The sequence below is a fragment of the Nothoprocta perdicaria genome, unplaced genomic scaffold, assembly GCF_003342845.1.
Source record: "Nothoprocta perdicaria isolate Ctin4 unplaced genomic scaffold, notPer1 scaffold_95, whole genome shotgun sequence".
NCBI classification, from domain to species: domain Eukaryota; kingdom Metazoa; phylum Chordata; class Aves; order Tinamiformes; family Tinamidae; genus Nothoprocta; species Nothoprocta perdicaria.
In genome coordinates, this window is record NW_020456254.1 from 327,574 (window position 1) to 348,310 (window position 20,737).

General features: G+C 37.6%; 1 protein-coding gene across 1 annotated transcript in view; it reads left to right on the plus strand.

Annotated features, from left to right (window-relative positions):
• Positions 1-20,737, plus strand: part of DPP6 (dipeptidyl peptidase like 6) — a 241,474-nt gene that overhangs the window by 139,595 nt on the left and 81,142 nt on the right. Inside the window, exons 7-8 of the mRNA XM_026052982.1 lie at positions 3,717-3,798; positions 19,858-19,978. Of these exons, the coding sequence (XP_025908767.1) occupies positions 3,717-3,798; positions 19,858-19,978 (203 nt within the window). The remainder of the gene's footprint in view (positions 1-3,716; positions 3,799-19,857; positions 19,979-20,737) is intronic.

Here is a 20,737-nt window from a genome sequence, read left to right on the forward strand (position 1 = left end):
GCTTCTCAGAGGTTACATGATTCTCAGAAAGTTGACAAGTTGACTGGCCTCAGATGCCACATATGCAGTTCTTGAAAAATGGGAGAGTGCTTCTAGCTGTATTTGTTCCAACTCTTCTGAAGTATTTTTGTTGCAGAGAAGTAAAGAACCAGGGGATTAAGAGTCCTAGTCTTAGGAGTGTGTGCTAGTGATCCACAAACTGGGAGATATATTTGGATAGTAACTAAAACCTTTCCTGGTGAAAGAATGGTTGGAGACTGGCCAGAACTGCCTAGAGCAGCTGCGTGGGCACTCATCTCCTCTTGTCTGCGTTCTCCTTAGTGTGAGGCTTGTAAAGGGTCTGCTCTGGTCTAGGAGGGTCTATAGGAAAGGCAGGGATTTCTCAGAGCTGAGGGACAGCTGCAACCAGGGCTGATGGTCTCTAAGTAAGTACTTGTGCTCCTGAGAGCCAGAGCAAACTCAGCTCTTCTAAAGTTGGAATCTACACTGCTATGGAGACCTCTTTTAGGATTTTTAAATCATACACCTCCAGACAATATGTAATTCCATCAGTCAGCTTTTGTATCTGTATGTTTATCAAAAGATTTTGATGCAAACAAACAAGATTTCTTAGAACAGAATTTTCCCAGTCATTCTGAACAATATAAAAACTATTTTGCTAGATGCAATTAAAATTTTCCTCAGAGAGATATCAGAGGATGTGAAGATGAGTTAATTTTTTTTGTCTGCATCAGGGCTCATTTCTGTTAGACTGAATGGAGGGCTCCTCCTTCGGACTTACGTTTCACCTTAGCAGCTACCAAAGCTGGTATATGCAGCATTTCTCATTGCATTAGATTTTTTTCTCTTCTGAAAGATGATTCAGTGAGCAGAACTGACAAGACTTGTCTGGGCTCTGCTCTGTATTACTGAATGTAATTGATATGTCTGTCTCTTAGCTCCACCTGTATTATCTGAAGCATTACAGGTTTGAATTCTTGTAATTCGTCTAACCTGTTTATTTTGAGATGATATTTTTCACCCATTAGTAATATTTTGTACCTCTTCTTACCATGGGTAAAAGAAGAACAATTAAATAATTCATTTGAAAAATAGTGAAGTACTTTTTTTTCCCTCATAAGCATTTTTACTTGATTTACTGCCTTTCTCTTTCTCCTGCACTGAAAGCATGCATTATGCTACAGTATACCTCTCTGTTGAGGTAAAAGGCTAAAATCAAACAGATTGAGTCTTTACAAGAATCGCTGGCTTGAAGCTTAAGTAGATGATGCATAAGCTTAAAAAGATCCAGAATAAGTTATAGGGCTATTCTTGTGAAAATGGAATTTTGTGTCTACTGTTAATAGGAGTTTAGTATGACAGTTGCCTTTTCTCCTATCTATATATTACAAAAAAATAATAAAAAAAAGAGTTTAGATTGCCAATAAAAAATTCTTTAGTGTTAATCACCTTGAGGGAAAAAATAAAAAGACATAATTATATTTAAGCAATAGCTGTTTTAGCTGACATTTTTAATGTGCCTTCTTAGCCTTCTGCAATGGAATGACTGGCTGGGTTGATGAGGGGAGAGCAATGGATGTTGTCTACCTTCACTTCAGCAAGGCTTTTGACACCGTCTCCCCTAACATCCTCATAGGCAAGCTCAGAAAGTGTAGGTCAGATAAACTGACAGTGAGTTGGATTGAAAACTGTCTGGATGGCAGAGCTCAGAGGGTTGTGATCACTGGTGCAGTCTAATTGAAGGCCCGTAGCAAGAATTAAGAAGAAGCTAGTATTAAGTCCTGTCTTGTTCAGCTTACTCATCAGTGATTTGGATGAAGGGGCAGGTTGCACCCTCAGCAAGTTTGCTGAAGACACAGAGTTGGAAACAGTGGCTGATGCACCAGAGGGATATGCTGCTAAACAGAGGGACCTGGACAGGCTGGAGAGATGGGCAGAGAATCATGAGGTTCAACAAAAGCAAGTGCAGGGTCTTGCACCCGGAGAGGAATTACCCCACCTCCTGATTAGGCTTGGGGATGACCTGTGCTGCTGGAAGGCATCTCTATGAAGAAAGACCTGGGAATCCTGGTGGACAAGAAGTCCCGAGAATCAGTAATGTGTCTTTGTGGTCAGGAAGGTCAATGGTATCTTGGGGTGCATTAGGAAGAACATAGCAATTATAGATTTCTCCCCCTCTTCTCAGCATTGAAGAAGCCACAGTTATCCCAAGCAGTTATCTTGGGATAACTTATAGCCATGGATATCTGCTTCCTAGCAAGTGTTTATTATGAATAGTAGAGGTGTGATGGAAGGGGAAAAACTGTAAGCATTAGTAGTGCCACCATATTAGAGACCTGGAGGTCTACCCTCCCTCGCTTAGGTTCTGACTTGTTTCTAGCTTACCTTTGGGTAAGAACTCACAGGACAAGTTCTTTTCTTCACCTTTGAGGGAAGGGAGAAAATCTGTTTCTACACAATCATCTAGCTGCTGTCCTCATTTGCTATAACTCAGTGCAGTGGGAACGAGCAGTGAAGCGAAATCTTGCCTGAAGGAGATTCTTTTCTCTGTCTTTAGATGATATTCACTACAAATTCTTGGTTATTCCTACCTGCAGACCAGTGGTATGTCTTTAATTTCTGAAGGAGTTTGAGACCTGCTATGAGGCATACGGTGTAAGGGTGTGATTAGTGTTCCTATTTGTTAAGTATTACTATACACAGGGTTGTAGAAATGTAACAGCAGAATATGTAATTATTTATGCTGGGTATAAATATTAAAATATTAAAATATTAAAATATTAAAATATATTATAATAATATATGCACTATATATACTATATATATAATATTATATATAATATATATCATATATATATTATATATATGATATATATGATATATATTATATATAATATATATATTATATTATATATTATAATATAATGTATAAATATTATAATATTATAAATATTATAAATATATTAAGAAAATGGAAGATTTTCTTGTCTGTGATACGATAAAGTGACATTGCACTGCCCTGACATTTTCAAAAAGAGGCCCTTTTTCTATATTGTATTTGCTATGTTGCAGTGATACTCTGCTAGAAAATTAAGGAAATGGATGAAAGTAAAACAAAGGCATTTCAATTTTACTTTCTTAAAGATTAAAGATTGAGATGTCTAATATTAATGGGAGCTTTCTGAGTTTTTTGTTTGTTTGTTTGTTTTTTGTTTTTTGTTTTTTCCCTTTGTGGAAACCAGGCTGAATATCAGTTGTTACAGAGAGGCTATACAGTCCTACCATCTTAGTCAAAGAAAAATTATTGGTCTGAAAAACCATGAGGTGAAGAAGATGAAATTACACTTTTCTTGAGGCATTATATTTCAAAAACCTTTTTTTTTTATCCTTTGTGAATTTAAAAGTGTTGATAAAAACATTTACTTAGTTTACTATCCCTTGACTAATTCTTAAGGCGTAGACAAATCAGTGGTAAAATTGACCTGTTTAAATTTGCAAGAATCAGAATTTGTCAATTAAATGCTTGATCTTACCAACACTTGCTACTATATAGTTATTGCCGTATGATAAAAACTCTACTGAAATCCAGCACTAAATGTTAGATGATACAAGCTGAAACATACTTCAGGGGGCATGATGGATTTCTAAAGGAGGGAATTCGTCAGCTTAAAGCAGGACATTCTTGGAGTTGAAATCTTGTGTTTCTCTTTTTGCAGGGATCCCCAGAATTTGTATCCCCCTGAGGTCAGCAATGCAAAGCTTCAGTATGCTGGTTGGGGTCCAAAAGGGCAACAGCTGGTAAGAGAAAGTGCAAATGTTAAAATGAATTTCTAGAACATGCTGCTGTTATTCTGAAGTAGAGAAAGAATAGTCCTTTTTTTAACCAGTTTCTTGAAACCTGACTGACAGCTTTATGTCTTGAAAGCTATATCTGCAGTACTGAAATATTTAAGCAATGTGAACCCTGTAGTGGCAAAATCTTTGCTTGTGGGTATTATAATCTTTGCTTGTATTTGCTGGCATATACCTTCTCATGGCCCAACTTGGGGACCTGCAAAGGCTAAGCTGCCTGCCTGTTAACCAGGCTTTTCCACACACCTATCGTCATGTACAACTGTGAAACAATTTTTCAAACTGAGTCCATCAGCATGGAAATTGAGTGATAAATACAGCCTATTTTGGTGTACTAGAAATGTCAATATTAAACAGTTACAGTAATTATTAAAACTAACCTGCATATATATATCCATGCTAGGTTGCCCTTATCTCATCCTGTGTGCATCAAATCTCTTCAAGTGGCTTTATGCTTCAGGAAAAAAAAAAGGATGTTTTTTAGCTCTAATATCTATAAGGGTGTTTTATCAAGTCATTTATTTATCACATTTCCAAGTACATGAATTTACTCCAAAATAATTGCATCAAAAAGTGTAGAAAAAATACACTTTATGAACAGCTGTTGGAGATCATGCACCTACTTCTCCCAAATCTGAACATAAAAAAGAAATCTCTTGTTTTAGATTTGGAAGTTTGAAAATCCACTTGTAAATCAATAATATACTAACTAAAGCATACTGTCTATGATAAGGTTGTTTTATGTCCAGATTTGAAAGAAGTAGGTGTATGATCTCAAACAGTATGTCAAAAATATATATATATTTATTTCATTAGCATATCCTTGTGGAGAATGTCCAGAACTAATTTGTCACGAATTTGCCCTGTAGTTTTTGGCAAAGTGCAGAGAAGTAAATGTATCTTTTTGGAGGGAGTCACTGTATTTCATGCAGCCTTTCATTCTTCAGCAATCTGGAAATCTCCAATGTATTTTTTTCTCTTGGCCACTGCCATCTTAGATTTTTGAATTATCAGAGCAAGGACTTCTCAGACAAATCCCCTGTCTTCATTTCCTGGTTCAAAACCAATATTAGATTTCTGCACATGCCAAATGACCTCTTTTGTTGGAAGAAGAAGAAAAAAAGAGAGCAATTTCTTTTGTGGAGTTTTTATACCAAAAATGAGCTTTGAAAATCACCAGAAAATTTTGCACATTTCTCCTGTCCCCTTCCAAGCAACACTCTCTTGGGGATTTTTGCTCTGTGTCATTAACCAAGTAGTTTTCAAAGTCAATAGTTCAAGAAACTGCAGTAGCACACATGGTTGTTGCCAGTCTGTAAGTCAGGCTGGAGGACAGGTAAGAGATACAGAGACAGGGAGGTCTCTCCTCCGTTCCATTGGAAAAATTGGATTTGAGCCTCGTATCAGTCTTAAACCTAACAGGTGTGGCATTGCAGTGGCCTTTGCCTTTCTGCAAAATGACTTCTAAGAACTCATTTTTTTCTCACTGTGGTGTCCTGCTTTCAACTTTTATGTGTGCCATTGCAAATTCCTTAGTCTTTCTTAGGAGAAGAAAGGTCTTCCTTTTACTCCCAGCTTGATTCTTTAATCCTAAAATAATAGATACTTCTTTCTATTGATTTTTATTGAGAATGGAGTGAGAAGTTTAATTGCAAAAGGCATTGAGTAGTTTGACATGTATCCATTCTATGGACCACCTTGCAGATGTCAAGTAAGTTTAAACATTCTGGTTGCTGTTAAATTTTTGTTCAATGAGGATGATACTGAGTGCAAAGGTAGGGAAAAATGAAGGTCTTCTTAAACTTGAAGGTGTGAATATTCATTTGCTGAACATAGACTGTAGGTTGTGTTGCAGGAGAAGAAGAGGAAAAATGTCAAGTGGGACTGAGCGGAGTAACAGGATAGGGACTATCAAAGTTGACACTGGAGTGTTTTAGAGGGGCCCTACCACTGCCCTAAGTGACATGAGTATGCCTACTGTGGTGCTGCCAGCGTTTCTGCTGGAGAAGCTTTTCCTTCCAGAACACAATCTGAGATCCCACTTGATGTTGCATTTCCTCCCAAAAAGGTGAGGAGAAGGGTGACGGAGTCACCTTGAACATACAGGAAAGAAAAACCTTACCCTTGAAACCTCCTGACTTGTTCTACTGTGGCAAAACAGAGATCTCCTTTGTGGATTTTTCTTCCTCTTTCCTAAGAGAGCTTTCGGTCACTATATCTGACCTCTTTCCTTTCTGCATGTCTAAGCACTCAAAAAAGAGATATCTGAAACAGAAGTGGTCTGAGTGATCTACATTTTTTGGTGATTAGGAACAAAAAGTGAAACTCTCCCAGGAGCAATCTTCCTTTTATTTTGTTTTCTATTGTGTTTACTCATTAAATTATATGCCAATTTTTTGGTTATGAACTCCTTAGAGCATTGTCTTGACTTACTTTCCTGCAGAATGCCGCACATGCCAGCAGAGCTGTATAAATAACAGCGGATACTGGAATTGGGAAAAACTGTGTCAGAAGATCAGAATACAAAAAAAAATCCCCTCTGACATCTCAAAACCATTCTCAGATTTTAGTAAATTCAGCCATTCTCAGATTTTAGCTAAAGTCATAGAAAACAAAACTGGTGTATGATTCAGGCTTTTATCCATATGAGTTTCAGAGTCAATAGAAAGCAAGTCAATAAGTTCAATAGAAGGGGGAACATGTTTCCTACATGTGGCCCTTATCAGAGAGCCCATTCCTCTCTGTTGTCCTGTGCCAGGAGCCACCATTTATGCCTCTATAAAACAGGGGAAAATCACTGTTAAATCAGACTAGTGATGTGATTTATTCACTTTTTGTGTATGCAAATAGCTATGACAGAAAGGGAAAAATCCATCCCTTCCACTGTTCACCTACCAGTCCATGCTGCCCTTTAGTACTCAGCCCCTTGGCTCTATCTAGTAACCACATATTGTTTAGTGGTTTTATTTTCCTCAAATAATTTGCATGAATGATACTTCATTCGTGAGGATGTCAGTGTCATGATAGGACTGCAACAGAGTGTTGTACTGTATCTTAGAAAAAATCCTTAATTCTCCTCTTTTTCTGATCTTGGCATCTGTGGCCCCTCAGCTACCCAGTTCCCTAGAGCTCCAATTTCACCACAGAAACTTCTATTAATCTTCTTTTCTTGGACTATTTGACTATGTTTCTAGGACATATCCATAGCTGAAGTGCTCGAAGAACTCCAAAACACCAAAATTGTTCAGGCTACTTTTTATCTGTTTCCCCAAATGAATATCTCCTGTTTTGCAATGTTTACTTTAAGGACAAACTGTATGCATACGTCATGCTATTGTCATAAATAAGGCACAAACGATAGAGTCACACTAATTATGCACATTGAATAATTGGCAGCATTTACAAAATTAAAGTGCTGTTCACAGAACTAAACTTCATTTCAAATGAAGCTAATGACATGAGTGGCACATCAGATGCCCAAGGAAGCAATTTTGTAGAACTGTCTAGGCAACCTCTCTCCCAGATCATATTTTTTATTCCCCGGGAAAGAGAAACATGTTACTGTACTTCTCTTGGACAGAAAGTCTTTTACTGTTCTCACTATTTAATGAAATCACCTAAAACATGCAGAAAAAAGGTTTATAGTTGTACCTATCTGCCAAAAGCTTTTGCATTTCTTACAAACCCATCAAAATTGGATCCTCCTGTGTTCCTACAGAATAAGTCTTTTCAAGTGTTAACATTTGGGGCAGCAACTACTTTTTTTTTTTTTTTTCCAGATTGTGCAGCAATCAAGTGTATAATTGGTTCTAAAGCAATAGAAGTTATGTTTCACAGCAGGTGTAGAAGTTTCATTAAGAAATCTCAATTTCAATAAAATGCAAATGCCAGGAAAAAGGAGGAGCAAGTGAATCAGCTCTAGCATGTTAGGGCTTTGCAGGTGCCCTCAAACAATGAACACTAATGCAGGCATACAGTTTGTTGTTATACGTATTCTTGTATATAAAATGTCATGCAATTTAGAGAAATGTTGAAATTCATTTGCATATAAAAATGAGGATGAATGGACCCTGTTGCACAGGGGGAGAACCTACCCATTTAATTTGCTTTCATCAAATTGCTTCAACACTGCAGCATGGTGCCTTGCTAACTGGGGTGTCTAGATGCAAAAGCTAGTTAAATGATGGCACCTGGAGCCAAACTGGAGTGACTCCTCTAATTGGCAAGGTTTTGCCTACCTTACTCATGCCAGCTTAATCCTAGGCAGAAGGGCTGAGCAGATACCAAGCGAGGGGGGACTGTTTTCCACGGCTGTACTGACTCATATCTTCTTGTTTCTCATCCAACAAGTCCTTTGCTCTGCTGCATGTGTAATTGCTGTAGGTCTAATTGTTTCCAGTTTCATTTCATAGATTTGGCGTCATTATTTTTTAAACTGCTGTTCTCTCACCTTTTCTTTTGCAATGACAGTGGAATCAATATCCACCTGCAGCCTGCTGCACATAAATGTTCTGCTTTGGTTATGCTGCTAGTCAAAAAGAAGAACAGGTTCTCCCTTCCTCCTGACAGTATATAAACGTGGAGAGGAGCATTCCGAGTTAGCTGACAGCTCCTTTCAGGTTTCCTCCATTCTGAGACAAGCAAGAGTTTTGGAATAATAATGTATATTCTCCTCCTCATCCTCTTTCCTAGCAGTTGAACATGAGGGTCTAAGAAGCCCCCAATGAGATATACTACACGTAAGCTGAATATCTGGGCCAGTTACTTTTTGTCTAAGCCCCCTGCTACCCCTCTCCTTCATCACCATTTATTTCAGAGGAGTCTCTGCTCCTTATTTACACTGCCTGTAGTCCTTTGTTTTTCATTTTTGCCCATGCTTTTCATTTCTTTTGGCGTTATAGCAGGTACACATATTCAGTCCTTGTTCACTGAAGGGAAACTTTGGCAGCACTGGTGTTGTCACATTTGCTGAAAATGGCTGTGCCCTCTTCCCTTTCCGTGTTCCTGTTGTAGCTTCACAGCTAGCTAAAGAGTGAGATAAGTACAAAAAGAACTGCTGCTGCAATAGATGTCACTGAAAGAAGATATACGTGATTGTTCTAAATAATCTGATGCTGTTTTTGGATTCGTGGATTTGAAAGTTTGTAAAGTAAAAATGGCTTTGATAACATATCACTGAAGCTTTCTCAATCTATCTAAAATTATTTAATACCTTAAAAAAAATGAATGTAAGAGGCAGAAGATGATGTGGTGTTTAGGGCATCTGGCCTAGAGGTCAGACAGTCTGATTCAATATTATGCTGTTTACTTCTTGTTCCAGTTCATACAAGTCACTTAAGATTTTGAGGAGGGAAATATATATCTTGCAGTAGACTTACACAACTAACACTTTAAATATTGGGGACATTTGCTCCTTTCGCTGAAGAAATAGTCTGCACCTACAAGAGATACTTAGTGTTGATAGATTTGCTAGGTGAGAACTCTTTTCTTTTTTGTTACAAAACAAATGACTGTTGTTTCCCTATGGTCCAGGTGCTGAATTGTCATTCATTATATGATACTGAATTTCATTACACACTACTGCAGTAGTACAAAAGCAGAAAATTCCTGACAGTACAGGGTCCTACTGCAGAGTTCCACCGGAAAAAAAAAAAAAAAAAAAAAAACAAGTACTTTAATGTAAATTGCAAATATTGAGCTTACTTTAATGTCAGCTGTAGTTGATATATACTAAATGTGTATTTCTTTGTTATGGGTGCTTTTCATTTTGAAGACCTAGCCACTAGAGAAGTTACATGTTATTCCCTTAGAACTCTGCATAAGGACTTTTGGCATCTTATAAAGCCGTGATTGGTGGATGTTGTCCATTAAATATGTGCTTATGCAGGTATAACTGTAGTTCTTGCAAGGTCACTAATACATGGTATAAAAGCTGTTTCCTCTTGCTTAAAAGAGCTAAAATTCTATTCAAGCAGCTAAATAGCATATAGTAATTGACTCCTAAACATTATATTAAAGGGTGAGGTCTTACTGAATAGTTCACTACCCAAGGACAGGGGATGTACAACAGAAGAACCACGAACCCCAGTTGCTGGTCCATACACTGATAACTAACCCATGCTGTCTGCTTGCCAGACATTGTATAACACAATAAAATATTTAAAATGAAACAGTGTATCATCTCACATTAAATAATCTAATTTATAGTGATGTCCTACATAACCATCAGTGATATTAGGTTACAGAATACAAGATAATCCATCAAACAGAACTTAAAAGCAGAATCAGAGTTCCCTACTAAATGGTAAATTTACTGATACATACTTTAATGTAACAAGGCAGTTATAAATTAAAATAACCCCATTAGAATCCGGGGCAAGGAATTCCAAGCAGACATGGTTCTTTTTGTACATGTGAAATGAACTCTCCTTTTTTATCTGAAGAATATAAAATAGGACAGCCTATTTCTTTTAAAACATGTGTATTTTTAAATACTCAGAATCATGATAATTGCTTATTCAGATGGGCCCTGGAAGATTACAGGTGTGAATAGCCTGCTCACAGAATATAAATGGAAATATACTGCATTTGTTATGATACAATGTCAAAAATATGGAAAAAAAAAAAAACCTTACAGAAGCCTGAGAGGATTTGAATATCTTTTAGACTGGAAACATCAAGACAAAAATCTCTTTCATGCTCAGTTTAAGAGGGAAAAAAATGGGGATCGTATTGGGATTATAGAATGCTGTAATCGCTCCTATAGACCATTATAGAACTTTATCTTGGTTATCACTTCTAGGAATTTAAGGTCTCTAAAGACCTTCAAACCTACAGATTCTCATAAACATTCTAGCTTTTCAAAAAGAAGCTTAATTCCTCTCAGGCGAAGGGTCCCTGTACTCTTAGTATGAATGCGCTAGGCGCACCACAAGCATGGGGTTTAGTAAAAATGGTAGCCTTAGAAAAAACTGTTCCTAGGAATGAGCTGTAATATATAGACTTTATTATTCATTTACTAAGCATGTTGTTTGCAGGCATTAAGGTTGCAAACAATTTCTGTAAAACATGTTACTTAAAAAAAAAAAAAAAACTATTATAGAATCTCAGAACTGTTCAGAATTTGAAAGCACCTTTAGAGATCTAGTCTGATCCACTGCACAAGCACAGCAGGTTGCTGATAATGGCATCCTGTTGGGTTATCTCCAATGATGAAGGCCCCACAACATCTCTGGGCAACTTGTTTTGATGATAACTGCTCTCCTACAGCCCCAGCGAGAGGCCCCAGGGCTCCTGTGGTCTCAGCCATCTCTGTGGTACAAGACCTAAGGAACTGTTTCAGCTCCCCTCACCCTGCATAAAAGCCTCTGATGTGCAAGGGTAGTTTCTCCAGTCAGTAACTGAGAAGGTACCAGAGCTTTCTGGAAGTCTCAGATGCTTGTAGTTATCCTTATTCAGCAGCAGCAGGCAACCTGATGTTTCTCAAAGACTTCTTAGGAGTCTTCCAATGATCCAAGAAGAAGCTCCCAGAAGATTGAGGTGCAGAGTTTGGAAACTCCTGTGCAAGCTGCTGTGTCTGTTGGATGCCTCTGGGATATCCATGGTCACACAAGGACATTAGGTAGACACTACACTTATAAATAGAAAATGCCTTTTTCATTTTAAGACATGAGGGAGTGTTTTTTCATTCCTTCTGCCTTTTAGTTGGTACTCTTCCCTTTTTTTGTATTTCTCTCCTTGTTGATCCCGTGTAACTGAAAACAAAATTAGCTTCCTAATATTTATTTAAAGTGAATATTAGATGTTTCCAAGATACTTGACTAAAGTCATGAGTTTTACAAAATTTACAGAAAGGTGATGCTTTGTACTTTTTCATTTGTCTTTTATAGAATTTTGAGTTTTCCTCTCATAATACAAGAAAATAGTTACCTAATACAAGAAAAGTTTTCCTTTACAGAATCAATTGCACCTCCTTTCATTACATCGATCTCAATGCTGTTAATCTTTCACACTACTGATATTAGATATGTACAAAGTTTCAGTCTTGGATGAGGAGTCATGGATACTGTTTTTGAAGTGTTAATATATCAGTGTGATTTCTACATGCATCAACCTGCAGTGTATTCTTTGTTTTTAGTGGACCCCCAGGGTGGTTTCAGCTTTTTTGTGTTGAAAGCAGCCTCGCTTCAGAGTTGCTTCAATATTAGTGTGATCCATACTTTGGTCTAAATGCCACCTTTGCCCTTCTGTGGGCAGAATAAGGCTGAACTGAAATAACTTGCATATATGGGATGTGTGTCTTCAGGAATAGCTATGTCCTCTGAATTCTTGGCTTGATAACGAATATGTGAGTTTCTTGCTATGAAATTAAGTAAAGTTTAAGCCCCTAAATTAAAATATAAAACTGGAACCTTCTCAGTTAATTATTCATAAAGGTGTGATTCTCTATGCTAATCACATGGAAAAGTTTCAAGGGTTCATCAGTGATTTTAATGATGAAATTTGCTTTTATAAATAAAAGATATTAGTTTAGAAATTTATTACTTCACTCTTCCATCATAATTTGCTGTAAGTCTCTTTCCTAGGTCGCAAAACTCAGCCATTTAGTGAGGAAGAATGAAAATCTCTTGAAAGTTTTTGTCTAGTTTTCATTTTACCATCTATCACAAGGTATTTTGATAACAACTATAAAAATCAAATTAAAATGCTAGCTCTTATTATGTAAGTTCACTGGTGAGAACTAGCTTCACAGTTTTGTTACTGTATTTAAAGAATTGATAAGAGCTGGCCTAATCATGTCATACGCATTAAGAACAATGCTTGTGACAGAATTCATTAGGGAAGCTAGCTGAACATCAAAGTTTGTGTTATTTTTGAGATTCAAAAGAAAAGATTGGCAGAATATTCATTAACTAATGCATACTCAATCAGCAGCAAGCTTTAGAAGTGATGTTGAACTGATCACACGTTTTTCTGCTGCAATTGATGTAAGAATGATAATTTCAAGATGTCAAGACCTTTGCTGTACAATGTTTGCCAGGTTTCCGTGCTATCCTGAAGTAAAAATGCAATTATCATATCTGTTTCAAAATGCAGCACAGGACAGGGATGGACATGTTTGTTTTGTGTAGTAATGGCAAGTTTCAACTCGTAGCCCAAACAAAACAGCAGGGAATCTTTCTCTCTTTGCTCTCTTTCATTTTCAATCTTCAGCTTCCAGGTTTCATATAGCAGTGGAAAAACAAAATTTATGTCAGAGGGGCTCTCTTCAAAGCATTTAAAATGTTATTGGAGAGCAGCAGAAATTAGGGGTGAATGGAGAGATCGTTCTGCATATGCATCTTTACAGTAAGAGCTTGATCAGGCTGAGAAATATCTGTAGAATCCAGTGCAGAGTTTTCAAGGCATTCGAAACCTGAAAAAAATGTCAGGGAAGTCTGTTGTCAACATTTTTTGGTGTGATTAGGATTTAGGTGGAAGAATCCAAAGATGTAGACATGGGAAGGACTGTGAGCAACAGCTGTGGGGCAATAGCCATTGAACATTCTTTCTCCTGGGGCTGTCACACCCTGTGGTGTGACATAATTCAAAGATTATGAAGGGCGTGCATGACAAAACCTAAGTCCAACCTATTGCTAGGTTGCTTCTAGCTAGAAGAAAGGCCCAGTATTTGTTCCAAATTTGCCTTCACCTTGCATTTTATTTATTCATTCATTCCTGTATGAAACCATTGATGGCTTAATCATGACCTGTTTCTGATGCCATTGCTCTCAAAGGGCTAGACCAGATCCTGAGAGGACAAAGGCATCTGACCTTTACTGTTGGCTGTTTATCATCAGTGAAAGTGGTGGATACCTAATGAATTTGGGCAGGATTGATTTACTTTATTTGGACTTCGAAGTATCTAGTGCTTTGTAAAAGCTGCTAGGGGTGCTCAAGTCTTGAAGTTAGACAGTCTTTACATCTTTAGTGGTTCCTGTGTCTCACTGTTGGGTGTACTTAGCATCTAAGAGAGCCCAGATCATCCCTTTGGAACCACACATCTGTAAAAGGCAATGGGAAGTCCTGCACAGTGTGAGAAAGAGTGGATTCCTGCCAGCACTGGCAAATGTACAGAGCAAGATACATATAAGAACTGCTTTCCTCTAATCTAACACAAAAGGATTTTGCAATAGCTATCCTTCTGCCTTTGGAGAAGGAAATGTAATGAGTTCAGGTAAGTGTTCTCTTGAAGATTGGTGTGACCCTGCAAGTAAATTGGCCATTTTTAGACATGCAGTTCATGGTAGATCAAGCCATCTTTTGGTTCTCTTCTCTCTATCTTCATGATAAAGATTGTTTTATGGTTAAGGCACTGAAGTAGCTCAAGCTGTCCATGTTCATGTCATGCTTTTGTCAGTCTTTTCCTATATGGCATTTAAAATAGGATTTGGTTGCTGAAACATAGGTTCCTACAGCACCTAAAATAAATCATGTTAAATATAGTTGGCCTCTAAGTCATAGCCCAGAACAGCACGGATTTCCTGTATATCCTATTTGATATCTGTCCAAAGATTTAAACACACAAAGGAGTTTAAAATGGCTCTAGATACCTGTGTTCAGGCAATTGAATTTCATCTTCAGTATCTGTCTCTGTTGAAAGAGGATAACAGTACTTATTTGTCCATTAAAATTATATGCTGTTGTGTGTCCCTTCTGGGTAGTTTTTCAACATCTAGAACAGTAAAATATCTGGATGCTTACCATTACACAGATAACTTCTACTGATTCTGCAAAATAAATGTAAGCATTTCTGTGAGACATACAGAATCCTAGCAGGAATCTTCTACTTTATTTTTTTATTTATTCTGCCAGAGTCCTCCCTTGGATAAGCTGGTGTGCCAGCAAACAGCCAACTTCTGCATGCAGAGGAAAAAAATGTATAGACTTAACATTAAAAACATTAAAAACAGAAGACTATGAAGTACCATATGTTTGATAAGGACAAACATTCCTGTATTTCCTTTCTCTTTGATTTTGAGACCATATTTTCAGAACCTAAACTTGGGCTGATTTGAAATTAAACAATGTCAGCTTACAGTCTGGGGCTGTCCATGCATGAAGGCCAGCTCTTGTTGACCAAACTCTCCTTGCTGCCAATGGAAAGAGCCATGCTAGGTAGTTAAATCCTATGGGCTGACCTTGCAGTGTGGAAGAGTCTCCTAGAGCATAGGAAGAGTTGGTGCTTTTACAGTATGCCTATAATTTAAAGTAATAAACCTCCAGACATTAGCTTTATGCTTGCAGGGGATAAATTTGAGTGATGTTGCTCATTCAGTAGACAAGTCGTACATGTTAGAAACTGTGGGCGAAAGAACATCAACTTAGAATTCTGGTGTAAAGCTGGAAAATAAATAGAAGCAGTAAAATGCAGATTAATGGGCATGAATTTATTTTCTGTTGGCCTGTGAAAAAATAGGAAGTGCATCCTTTCAGCTGAAGGGAAGGAGGGCAGCAGTTGTAAGAAAATGTGTAGTGTTCAGCTACTTCAGATAACTGCCCACTGTGACACTGTTTTTAAGGAAAAAATTTTCATCAGGTTCCTGGAAGAAAAAAAAAATCCTCCATAAACAATTGAAATACACTAATAGTTTAATTACTTCAACATAAATATTTACTGCCACTCTGGCTCCAGTCTGGAATAGAACATTACTTCAGAAGCCTTTAAGCATCTGCAAAATATTTTAAAATAAATCCTCCTAGCAACAATCAGTGTTATTCAAGTCCTTATGTGTTTTAAGTGAGTTTATTTTGCTGTTGGTTAACACAATGGCATTTATGCTTTTTCACATCTTCCCATTCTGAGGAACTTCTGTTGCCTTTTGGTGTTCTGATTTCAAGGGGGGAGAGAGGAGGATGGGGGGAGATGCACAGTCTGCTGGATAAATATTTAATCTTTGACTTAAAGTTATGCTTCTGTCTCAGGATTTTGTTCCAACCAGTCTAGTATTCTTTCTCTAGTATTAGCTGTGTCACACAAAGGTGTAAAATAGCTCACAGCAAGCAGTCGTACTATAAAGTGCAACCTGGCAGAGATTTCTTCCCAGCCCACCTGTGTTGGTGATGTGCAGACACCTAGGGCTAAAGGGCGTATATATTATTCTGAAAGCTTCAGGTGATGTCTTGAGCCAAATAAAGCCAACAGCAAATTTCTAATTTATTTATTTATTTTTTTATTTATTTTTATCAGGGTTGTGGTATTACTTTGAGTGTATTTTAGTTTAGGAAAAAAAATCTTTATCTCAGTCTTCCTGGTCAATCCATTTATTTGTATTAATATTTTGTGTCTTGAATCATAATATTTAGCAGAAAGAGAATGAGGTTTGTTCTTGCATTATACCCAGTGGCAAAGAATTCCATGAATTAATTGCACTTTTATCTGAGAAAAATCTTTTAATCCATTTTTAACAGTTGTTTCTGGATATCATAGGTCATTCTGGTTTTCTAGAAAAACAAAAGGACTAATTTTTTCCTCTTTTCAGATTCCTCTTCCTTGTTCTGTAGAGTTCTATAGAGTTAACAGTTTCATTCTCTTCAGTCGGGCTGTTTCCATTCTGGTTGCTTCTGTCAGAGAGAATACCCACCTTTTCCTTTTTGTTTTCCATGCTTTTTCCTTTTGAAGACATCATGACCAAACGGGACATGGCACCCAAAGTGAGGATCTATACCCAACATAGGATAGTTTTATTTTCCATGGCATTATTGGCTGCACTCAATGCAGCACCTATTGTGCCATACACAAGAAAAGGCATGTAGAGTGCCAGAATGCATAGTTAGGAGTAAAGTCTTAAATATCGACATCTAAATAGAAGACAACAGAAGATTGGGGCCTGTTCTTGGTCTGCTGTATAGACAGAGGCATAAAACAGAGCTTGAGCTCTTCCGTTGTCATTTTAGGCTAGTCCTAGTCTTAGTCTTATTCTTGCTGTGTAAAGCAACCATACAATAATGTGAAAGAGAAATCCATATATTATTTTTTTAGTTCTCTTTACAAAAACATCTTACGCTCTGATTAACTGAAAATATTCTGATTATCTGATAGGATGTACTACTTTAATGCCATAAAATCAAAACAGCAGGAAATAGTATCAAAGTATTTTATAAAATCAGCTAATATCTTTTTCTAATCTAGGATGTGAAGTAATGTAAAGACATTTCTTCCTGATGAATAATGAAAGTTCAAAAGCTTTTTTTAATTTATAAGATACATTTCACATAAGTCTTCTGTGTGCTGCTTCAGTAATCTTTTATCTTGATTATGCTTGACATTTTAGGGTACAAGGCTCTGTAGTTAGGAGGATAATTTTAAATTTGCTATGAGGTTCTCTGAATTATATGGGAGATGGTTTGAAGTCAGAGCACTATATTTTCCATTGTGTTTGCCTGATAACGCATGCAGTCTGATTAGTGTAATAAAGCTTTGAATGACAAAACAGTAAAGACAAAAAACAAAACACAAACAATGCAGTGCTTTACAAAGAGAAGGGCAGAAAGAGGCTATTATTCAGTCTTGTTTATTTTTCCAACTGAGTGATGTTAATATAGTGCAAAACGTGGTAAAGCCTCCATTTGCTGTGAGAAGCAGCACAAGGAATGGGCTGCATCACTGGACTCCTTCCACCCAAGCACATGGACCAGACACACCAGACCCATGGAAGACAAGAGCATCTAGTTCTGGGATGTAGAGCCTTGGGTCCACATCGCAATCTGTGCTGTGCAGTGCTGACCATCTGGCTATATGGAGAGGGACAGTGTTATGGAGAAACAGTGCTATATGCCTGCAGCCCTACTAAAAACATCTGGAGTGAGGACTTTTCTTCTCTCTTATGAGTGGAGAGAGAGAAAGTACTAAGTTCATTGCAGCTGAAAGTGTATCTACTTTCTTGCAATGGATATATGGCCTCCATTACCTTCATGGCTGAGCAAAATCTTTGATGTATTTCTAAAGATAGTTCTATACCTTATTCTGCACAATGATCCTGGTTTTTATATACATTTAAACCCAACAGGCCTTCCATGCACAGTAGCTACACACTTAGCCCTACAGTTAAATAGTATGAAATAGTATAAAACCTTTTACTCAACCCCTCTCTGTGCTTACTGAAAATCAGGGTAGGAAAGAGGTTTAGTATCTTCCACAGCATATTTTTAACTTGCAAAAAGTGTTAATTTTATGTATTTTTTTTTTTACTTTAAAAGCCTATATAGTCTAGAAGGAATAAAAGCAAGTTACAGTTTTAATCATACTTTCTACCCTTAGATAAACTCACTATACCAGTTGCCAAAATTAAATTAGGATCTATACTTGCTTCTGGGATCCTTCCAGCTCATCTCTAGGTGAAACACAATCTGTAATAGGATGTGAAACATAAGCTGAAAGCAAATATTTTTCTCAATTCTATCTTCTCATAAGAGCAACATGAGAAATTGCATTCTAGTATCATGGGACAGGTACTTAACATTTGTTCCAATATCTTCAAGTTTATAAAAACCCATCTGTAAATGTCTAATAAATGCCATTAATAGTTTCGCTTCCAGTCCAAATGGCTTTCCTGATACCCTGCTCATTATATCCTTTCAGCCTGATTGCAGCTAAAATGTTTAAGCAAACAGGAATGCTGCTTTGAACAGATGCAGCTCACTCTGCAGGAGGAGGGAGAGGATTTGTGTCATACATGACAGGAACACACAGGGCAAAGCATTTCACTGCATAATAAAGAATGATGTCAAGGACCAGGAGTTTTGAAAACAGCTGCCTAAAGTTGAACTCATTCATCAGCACTGAGTTATCTAAAAGATGTATTGATTCCCATAAAATTGACTTTTAGAGCCAGAAGGCTTATTCAGAAGTCTGATATTGGGCTCCTTTCCTGACATTCTGGAATTGAAATTTTGCTGAGAATTTTACACCACCCAATTTTACTTCTTGCTGGAATTGCTTTCACAAAGTTAATTTCTTTGAGCTAGATGGTGCCAGATGTGTGAGCCTGTGTTTGCAGGAGCAGCCTTGTTTACCCACTAGTGAGTAATCCTTTCTGTGGGTCAGTCCTTGCCCATAAGAAGAGGTCTAATTACCTTTTGATCTTGTTACCTTTCACCATGAAGCTACTATATCATTGCAACAGACCAAAAGAGGTTTCTGCATGTGATCTGCAGGTTAATGCAGGCTGCACCCATGCTGGGGGCCTGGGATGGCTGAGAGCCCCAGGCTCCTCCAAAGTCCATGTCTGCTCAATCTTCCCAACCACCCAGACTTCTTTAGGACAAACCAAGGCTGGTATCAGGGCTGAAAGGGAAGTCTAACACACTGCTTTTGGTCCTTGGTACATACACACTGCTGTACGGCCTGAGTACAGAGCTCCTCATCTTTCATCACTTAAAAAGAGTTGCTAGAGGCTGCTGCTGCTTGCCTTGGATGGCGTGTCTTGATGGGGAACATCTGCAGTGAGCGTTTGCATTAAATTAGGATTTATTTAATATGTTTCCAGTTGTAGTTCAAGGAAATGGAAGTAGCTGGAAATGAGGAAGAACCAATCTGGTCACCACATAGCGTCACCATCACCTCTGCGTGCTGCTGCTGTGTCACAGGCCACTTCTGCAAAACCCTAAGAGATGGAGTTCTTTATTTCATTGACTTGACTGCACTCTTCCTTAGCTGCAATATTTCATTTTCTGAAATGAAGACATGGGAGAAAAATAATCAGAGGATCACAGGATCAGTTTGTTGTAAATTAGCATCCTTCTGTCAGTTAACAACATTGGAAGAAAGCTCTGGAAATACTTTTTTTTCTAAAAACAAACAAACAAACAAACAAAACAAATGTGATATGTGGTTTGCTTTTCTCTTTTTTTTTTTTTTTTGTGCTGCCAATTATTGTAAAAACTATTGTAAAAACAAAATGCAACAGTTCATAATGGAGTCACTGCTTAACGGTGTTCTCTTTTTTCTTTTTCCCTTCAAATCAGATATTTATCTTTGAGAATAACATCTATTACTGTGCCCATGTGGGGAAACAAGCCATCCGAGTGGTCTCCACGGGAAAGGAAGGTGTTATTTTCAATGGGCTCAGCGACTGGCTGTATGAAGGTAGGACACTATATAGAGCAGCAGTTAGTATGAGTTTTAAATCACACTCTAGGTTAACAGAACTGGCTGGGATTAGATGTTCAACATTGCAGTTTTGGGGACTGGTGGGCCACAAGCTGAAAACTTGCTATCCTAACATTTATTTGAAGTGCTGGACTATAGAAATAATGTGAAATTTGTAAAAACTCGTTTTCCAGTCTGTTTTTTCTTTTCTTTAGTCCAAAGGTATTGAATCATGAAGTGTTAATGAGCAGAACTGCTTCATTATTTAATGGCACCTGCAATCACTCATAGGTATGCTAGCTTTCAGATCACAGAAGAGGACACAGAAGGGGAGGGGAAGCAGTTCTATTTTAGGGAAAGAAGCTAAGAAACAATTTTACTTGATTTGGTTGTTTTTCACAGCACTGGATGGCCCGATGGTCCTAGAAGCTGCCCAGATCTTACTAGCTAAATTTTTTTCTTAAAGCAGACAGGTCCTCACAGTAATTGGCTTCTTTCCCTTGAGAATGGGCCTGATGGGGCAGAGGGCCTTTGTTGGTGTCCAAGGATTTTACTTCATCTCTTTAAAACTGGCAAATGGGACTTTGGGTGTCTGAGAAGCTACATGGCAAAAACAGCCCGATTGTTGGCATAGAAAGGATTGCTACCACTCCCTGTTCTTTGTGGGCCTATAATATGCTTTTAAGCTAATAGTTAAGCCAAATAAAATAAAATAAAGAGCAGAACACATGCATGCAAAACGAATCCCTCTCTCTG